Source organism: Alosa alosa, chromosome 8, assembly GCF_017589495.1.
Source record: "Alosa alosa isolate M-15738 ecotype Scorff River chromosome 8, AALO_Geno_1.1, whole genome shotgun sequence".
Lineage (NCBI taxonomy): Eukaryota > Metazoa > Chordata > Actinopteri > Clupeiformes > Clupeidae > Alosa > Alosa alosa.
Window position 1 is genome coordinate 28,607,617 of NC_063196.1, and position 8,214 is coordinate 28,615,830.

Below are 8,214 nucleotides of genomic sequence, written 5' to 3' on the forward strand. Positions count from 1 at the left end.
AGATTATTTTGCCTTTGATTAATATGCTTCAAAGCCGTCAGTGGCCACAGTCAGTTCACCTCCATGAGGGGTTTGTGTGTGTGTGTGCGTGTGTGTGTGTGGTCTCAATCACAGAAGCCCTGCAGATAACACACAGTGGCAGTGACAGATTTAACACATTTAACACAAATCCTAAATACGAAAAAGACCCCAGTCACCAGACTCTGCCCCCTCCCCTCCCCTCCCCCACACAAGCTCACTGACAGACACAGATGTGAACACAGACACTTCACCTTAGCTTCACTGAAACACAAACACAAGCCTCCCTTCTCCGCTTAGCTTGACCTCTGTTGAATTAATCTACACTGTGTCTTATCTAATGTTTTTAGTGGTACAAAGCTTCACTAGTTGCTTGCAGCCTGGGGAACATATCAGGTCAAGACCTGGCCACAGCACAAGTCAAAAGAGATGAAAAATCATTCAGAACAGCAGCGGTTTCCTGTATTTGTCATTTTCATGTTTGATTTGTGAGTTAATCCGCGCTTCCTTTCAGCGGGAAGCACCTACACAACGCAATGATGCGCCACATGGATTGTGACATTCAGTCACTGTTTGGACAAAGGATCATTTGCAGTTAGGATACCACTGGGACCCATGTTAAGGTGGAGCACCCCTCTGCAGAGCTAATCCCTCAAGCCAAAGGCAAGGCATTTGTAAGGTATTTGTCAGTTTGCTTTAATCCAGCACAGAAACAAATTTTGATCCAGTGATTGACACCCATTTGATTAACGATGATCCCAAAGTCCCTTCTTTTTATGTTGATTGAAACTATTGTGTGAATTTCCTTGAGGAAATATAATCATATAAGAATTAACATTTTAGGATATAGATACCTTCTGCTTTTAGTGGATTCTGTGGTTGGTTTTAGCAGCCTATGTGAAATTACAGGAAAGTGTCATAAGTGCAGATCATTCTAATGACTGTATTTTAATCACATGATTTCATAGAGCCATGTAGCCTACTTGCTCTCATGGGATCCCTACCACCAAGTCTGAGCTCTAGACTTTGAGATGTCCTCAACTGAATAAACGTGAATTCAACTGACGTCCAAACAAGGGTTTAATGAATTATATAGCAATATAAATTGAATTGTAAATCATCTCTATGTTGCGACTGTAGAGCGAACCAGCCTTCTTTCAAACGTCCTCAACAAACGACACAAAAACATACACTTGGATATAACTTTTCCTCTAGTTTCGCCAGTGTCAATGGAACTCAGATCGTGTCACTGAAACGGATATGTGTTGCTGATGGTTTTTGATAGGGACTAATTGTTGCACGCGTCTGAGTCCCACACTAAAATGTACGCCTTATTTCGCAAACGCCTGGATAAAAACCGGAGGGCGAGAGACTCTTCAATCGACACGATTGACAGCCCGAGGCTGGTGACATCACCGGACAACAAAAGGGCCAGCCCACGAGAGACACCCCATCAATCGAACTGCAACGGCGCACAGTAGTATCTACGTGACGCTCGCACCGCTTCGCAGGACACCACAGGCGCGTCAGCAAATCTGACCAGGGCAGGCCAGTCTAAACAGTTAGGTCCTAAATATGTCACAACAGGACTTCTCCGATGTCGACCGGTCCGTCACATAGTAACTTGCTGTTCACGTAGGAAATCTCTCTAATATCTGTCATCCAACGGTAACCCGGCGTAACTCGGATTGTTAGACGGATAGAATCGGATATTATGCCAAGGAGGACTCGACCCGGACCCGTTCACTAGGGTGTCGCCGTGGTTCGCAGGAGGCTCATGTGGATTAACAAGAATTGATGTGTACTTTGGCGGAGCCTAAAGCTGGGACGACGGCCGGGCAGATTGCTTCCTTCTCGGGTAAACTACTCTCCTGGCTCAACTAGAAAAAAATATAAATTTCTAAGCGACAACCTTAGTCAAAAGTTAAAAAAAGAGAGGTATGGCTAGTCCGATATACTTAACACAAATTATATGAATAACTTTGGTCTGAAAACCATTTACGAAAATGTTTTAGATAGAGGCCGTTCGAAGGATAGGTATTTCTCTTTAATAATTCTGAAGTAGCCTTATGACAACTTTAAAAAGTGTTACAGCATTTGCGCAGCGCACATCGGCGCCAACACCTGTAGACTTCTACTACCCCAAATCTCGCGTTTACTTCGCTGTGTAAAGTCAGAGTGTTGGCATCCACACAACAGCTAAACTAAATCCTAGAGTGGTTTTGAAGACAAAACTCTTTCAAGGCTCGCATGTTCCAAATGCTATATGTAGCCACACGGCCTCTCTCTCCTCCTCACCCCTCCCAAATACATACTGTCTCTTATCTCCTAATTGCAGACTTCATGGCTGCTGTCCTCGTCTGTCTTTTCCCTATTTCTTTGATTCTCTCTCTCCGTTCCTGTTTCATCCGTCCTCTGTTTGACAAACGCGTTTTCATAGTGGCTCGCCTGTGATAGTTCTTGTTTTCGTTGCGCCTCTATAATGTTCAGATCAATCTCCCATTGCAGTTAAAATAGCCAAGGGGCATATTATTCTCAATCTTTTGTTCTTCACTTCAAAGGGGAATTGCCTTCTTTTAACCGGCCTGCTTCGAGCTACATATCTGTTTCTGGCTTGAATGGTTTTGTCACGGCGAAGTCGTGGTGATGTGGGCATAATTGTCATAATGCATTCTGTCACCGTTGCGTTGACCAGTTTGGGACCGGGGTTGTACTGATATATCTCCATCCTTCACTTTCAGGAACTCACTGATCATGGTCGCCGTGGTCCGAACTCTCATGGTACTGCTGCTCCATCAGGTGTTGATAGGAGGTACGTCCGGACTCATTCCCGACACCGGCCGACGGAAACACGCCGAGTCAGGAAGACAGACCCAGAGCCAGTCGGAGAGCTTTTTGAACGATTTTGAGCTCAGACTTTTGAACATGTTCGGACTGAAACGGCGGCCAACGCCAAGCAAGACGGCCATCGTGCCGCAATATATGCTAGATCTTTACCACCTGCACTCGGAAAACGGTGACCATAGCACGAAGCGGATGAGAAACGTCATGGCCAGGCACGCGGAGACAGCCGCCAGCAGATCCAACACTATACGAAGTTTCCACCATGAAGGTAAATTACATTACATTACATTACATTACATTTGGCTGACGCTTTTTAACCAAAGCGACTAACAACATGGTAAACAGTAAGTTTTAGAACAATTCTCACAATTTTAGGACAGTTTAAAAAAAACATTAGAGTACAGTAAGAATAAGTGCGTCGGTGAGTGCTGTTTTTAGCAGTTACTTGTCAGTTTAAAACGGCTGGTGAGTGCTAGGATCGGTAAGACTTGTTGTAAGTGTTGCTATGAGAGTAGATGTTCTCTAAAGAGCTGGGTCTTCAGGAGTTTTTTGAAAGTGGAAAAGGATGTCCCTGCCCTTGTAGGATCTAGGGGTAAATGTTGGCAATACCTGTTACGCACACGATTACGGCACTGAAGTGTGATTTAGTAGGAAAACACACATCTGACGTGTTATACATTATTTGTTTTGCCGTCAGAATACCAGTAAGCATTCAAAGTCTCGCATTTGTGATGTATTCCAGCGAGAAGTTTACACCTCAGCCCGACTAAGCTGTCGCTAAATAATTTACAGTGTTTACAAGCTCCGAAAGAATTTTCCCAGGCTGTAGCGCTCCGGCCGCGGAGGTGTGCGAATGTCAACACCATTGATTAGGAACACGCAGACACGCAAGGCATTACTGTAACAAGTATTACACAAGTCTCCTGCAACTCTAGTGTGACATGAGGCTATATTTTTTTCTCCTGTAATTCTCCATAATGCATGCCTTCCCAATTAAAATAACAGAGCTTATGTTAGTATATGACGAAATGACTGCTCGCTATGTTTTATGAGGCTTTGAACACGTTCTTCCTTAGCCTTTCAATTATTCAATTTACCATAATCTAGGGGTAAGATTCCCTCTCTCGTTTGTGGTAGAAAAGCATTGGATAAACAGAAGTTTACCTCAAGAGAAAAGATTGGGAGAGATAGCCCATGGTGGCATATACGTGGTAGGCTAAATGACGTTTGGCATCGGACAGTAGTTTATGCAGTTTTTCTGTGACAAAAAGCTAGAATTATGGTGCTCTCATTTCCCATAGTTAAATGAACTAGAATGCATGACTGTGACAGTGAAAGTATTAAAAAAACACTTTCCCACTAAGATTGCACCCATTGGAATTGTGCTATATTTCTTTAAATTATTTATGTACCATATTTGGGTGACCTTGCTCCAAACAGTGGTATTTGACACCTGCCACTGCCCTGGACACTGGCTCTATAGAGACACGCTCCTTCACTAGCGTCCAGTGTTTCACCATAGTGACTCATGCCTCCTGCTTTAGCTGTCCAGTGTGGACATAACTGTTTATTTGTTCTGTATTGGTAACTGGATAAACATGATTCACCTGTCGCTAAAAATCACTGAATCACCTCCTTCTCAAAAAAAAACATACTGTTGCTAAGGTGCTGGATGACCGTTTTTTGTTATATTTTTGGTTGCGGTTATTCTCTCTTATTTTACCTGTTCAGGGACTGTATTTTTTCCAGACTAGTCTATTTTGAGAACAGCAGAGCCCACAGGTTCAGTCACAACACACACAGAACATGCAGAATAGTGTGACAAAGAACAGGTCCGAAGGAGATTCCCTTTTGGGGGTTCCCATGGTGGAAGCGACTAGATTATAGACAGCAGGGTATCCAGCAGAACCAGGCCAGAACTGAGCCAACCCTGACCCGGATCTGGCCCAAAACTAGCCTCCTTGTGCTGGCACTGGAGAGAGTCATCAGCCGTGTGTGTGTGTGTGTGTGTGTGTGTGTGTGGGCAGGGGCATAGCACAAAATTCCGGGCCCCTGCATAGGCAGTCCTGATGGGCCCCCCATGTTATGAAATTTAATTAGGAAATTATAATATCCAGGTAAAAGAAAATATATTCCAGACTTTTCAAGGGCCCTCTCTCTCCTTGGGCCCCTATAATCAGTAGGGGTTTTACCCCCAGTCCGACACCTCTGTGTGTGTGTGTGTGTGTTTGTGTGGAGGACCCCCAGTGGTTGATCTCACACACTGCAGACAGACAATGGCGCAGGGCAACAATGGCTCGGTGTGGTCTGTCCCTGGCTCCCGCGGTCGATAAACAGGCTTTGGAAGTCAACCTAAAGACTCTTAATCCAGCCCGGCTCAGGTTCCCATATCCTCCTCAGGTCCCAGGGAGTTGGATGACACCCATGTGTAACAGGCAGGTCACCTGTGAGGGGGGAGGCTAGACTAGGGTGTCTGACTCCTGGCTCAGTCAGAAACACAGACTCCAGAGTTGACCTGGACCAATTGTGGTTCAGGACAGACATAACCGTAGGCCAGATCTGAGCCAAATCAGGCCAGGAGTTGGTCGCTGTGTAAGGGCAGTAACAGCCACAGAGACAGTCGCAGACCGTAAGCCTGACAGCAAAATAGTCCAGGTTTTAGGTTGAATCAAAGAACTGCAGTTGAGATGGCTTTGGACGTGTGTCAGAGTCCACCAGCATTTGAGGGTGTGACTGGCACAGATAGACTGATTAAATACCTGCTTATTAGCAGCTAGCTGGTTTTGTTTTGACGCGACTCAACACTCAAACAGAATTTTGGAATGTTAATACAATAATGGCAGTGGTTCGGTTACCCTGGGCAAGCCTCAACATGTCCCAGGAGCGCTCTCCGTTTAAAGACACTGCTTAGACAGGGAGGGAGAGAGAGAGAGAGAGAGCGAGAGAGAAACAAAGAGGGAAAGAGAGGGGGAATGGAACTCAAAGAGGGCTTTCCCCACATCAGTAAAGAATGCTATGCTTAATTTAGATCTGAGAGGAAGTTTGGACTACCAGTGTAAGTGTTTTTTTAAATGAGTATTAAGACAGCCCTGTGGGGCCTGCTTTCCCCTCTGTTTGCCTCTCTGTTCACCGGTTGAAACAAGGGTGACATGATTTGGTTACTTTGTTTTTTATTTATTTATAATGTTTTTGTAAAAAAAAATGTGTTCATAAGTATGAGAGCGTGGTGTGCTGCTATGCCAACTAGCTTATAATCACACATCTTTGGTTGTATTATTGAGCAAAGAAAGGAACACAGTGACACCTTTACTCTTGTATTGAACACAACTTCACACACAGTGCTGAACAGGTAGAATGTAGTTGGGATGAATACTCAATGGCCTTGTCTTTCTTTTTTTCTCCCAGAATCCTTAGAGGCCCTGTCCAGTCTGAAAGGCCGGACGACGCAGCAGTTCTTCTTCAACGTGAGCTTCATCCCGTCTGGGGAGAGTGTCAATGCTGCCGAGCTCCGCCTTTTCCGGGAGCAGGTCCTGGACAGCGGCGATGGTTCCCAGGGCAACGGCAGCATGAGCGGGCAGCAGCACCGCATCAATGTCTACGAGGTGTTCCACCCGGCGAAGAGCAGCAGCGGTGATGGTGTTGACCACCAGGAGGCGCTAGTGAGGCTCATGGACACCCGGCTGGTGCAGGACTCCCACAGCCGCTGGGAGAGTTTCGACGTGGGCGCCGCCGTGCAGAGGTGGACCTCCGGCACCACGCCCAACCACGGACTCATGGTGGAGGTTGTCCACCCAGAGGGGGACTCCGAGACAGAAATAGACGACGCAAACAATAATAACAACAAAAACAAAAGTGGCAGCAGCAGAAGGCACGTGCGCATGAGCCGCTCCCTGCACGGGGACGAGGACTCCTGGGCTCAGGCGCGCCCCCTGCTGGTCACCTACAGCCACGACGGGCAGGGCGGCGCCACCATGCGCTCGCGGCGGGAGAAGCGACAGGCGGTCCCGGGGCGTCGCGGCAGTGCCGGCGGTAAGCCCCGTAAGAAGCACGCGCGCTCCTGCCGCCGCCACCCGCTCTACGTGGACTTCAGCGACGTGGGCTGGAACGAGTGGATCGTGGCGCCGCCCGGCTACCACGCCTTCTACTGCCTCGGCGAGTGCCCGTTCCCGCTGGCCGAGCACCTCAACTCCACCAACCACGCCATCGTGCAGACGCTGGTGAACTCGGTGAACGGGCACATCCCGCGTGCCTGCTGCGTGCCCTCCGAGCTCAGCCCCATCTCACTGCTCTACCTGGACGAGTACGAGAAGGTCATCCTCAAGAACTACCAGGACATGGTGGTGGAGGGCTGTGGCTGCCGGTGAGGATGTCGGACTTTTGCGACTCTGGCCCGAGCTTGGGCCAGATACAACCCCCTCCACCAACCCCACCCCCAACAGCACCGACTGCCACAGACCGCTCAAACAACCCCAACCCTCAAGCCTCAAACATCCACCTGTGACTAAAATGGATGTGAACAATTTACCCAATGTCCAATGAAGACTTTTAATTTATATGAAAACAAAAGAACTTTTTTTTCTAATAAAAGACTTAACAAAACTAAACAAAAAAAAAACACGTATGGAGGAGAGAAAGAGAAGTAAAAAATATATAAAATATATTTATGTTGATGTCAAAAGTTGGGAAATAAATATTTTAAAGAGAAGTATTACTTCTGAAATGGTTTTACAAATATATGTTTTCTGATGTACATTTCGAAACCAGTGCAATACCACATTAAGTATAATGCCCAAATTCTTATTTTGTATTTATTTCTATCATAACCACTTTATTTGTAAATAAATAATGTGTATTTATCATAAAAACAGGCGGATCTATCTTTAGTGTCTTGGTTTAGCTGACCATATCCTGTTTCTCCAGAGGCACCCACAGATAGTGTGTGTGAGTGCCTCTGAAAAGTGACTTTTGTTTTGGGGGGAAACACCCAGTTGAAGGTTTCTCCCATGTCCAGTTAAGCTGATGACTCATCGCAGGTGAGGAACGGAGGGAGGGAGTCTCCAGAGTATCCCTGGTCATGCGATGGAAATAGCCATCTTGTAAAGGAACAACAAGGGGAAGTGGGGACTACAAACCGGAGGGTTCTGGGAAGTGTAGGAAAAATAGCACTTTGTCATCCCGCTGCTGGGTGATTCCTTGTCTCGCTCCAGTTACTCTGTTCCCCACACAGATGGTCACAATCATGGCATGAGAAAGAGAAAATGGGATAAAAAAAAAGTTGTTTTGTAAAAATTGATTAGTAACATGATGGCCAAATTTGAGTTGAGACTCAGAGGTTTATGCAAATGACCCTCC

At 46.3% G+C, this 8,214-nt stretch overlaps 1 protein-coding gene across 1 annotated transcript; it reads left to right on the plus strand.

Moving 5' to 3' along the window:
* Nucleotides 1–1,343: 1,343 nt before the first annotated feature.
* LOC125299228 (bone morphogenetic protein 2-like) lies at nt 1,344–7,581 on the plus strand. Its single transcript, XM_048250418.1, has 3 exons — nt 1,344–1,876; nt 2,760–3,130; nt 6,268–7,581. The coding sequence occupies exons 2-3, from the start codon at nt 2,773–2,775 to the stop codon at nt 7,224–7,226; spliced, it is 1,317 nt and encodes a 438-aa protein (XP_048106375.1). The 5' UTR covers nt 1,344–1,876; nt 2,760–2,772; the 3' UTR covers nt 7,227–7,581.
* Nucleotides 7,582–8,214: the final 633 nt, after the last annotated feature.

Excerpts from the sequence above, each read along its gene's own strand:
- LOC125299228 (XM_048250418.1), top strand. The coding sequence starts at position 2,773 with ATGGTCGCCGTGGTCCGAACTCTCATGGTACTGCTGCTCCATCAGGTG. Across the intron at positions 3,131-6,267 it reads ACGAAGTTTCCACCATGAAG|AATCCTTAGAGGCCCTGTCC; the intron begins GTAAATTACATT and ends TTTTTCTCCCAG.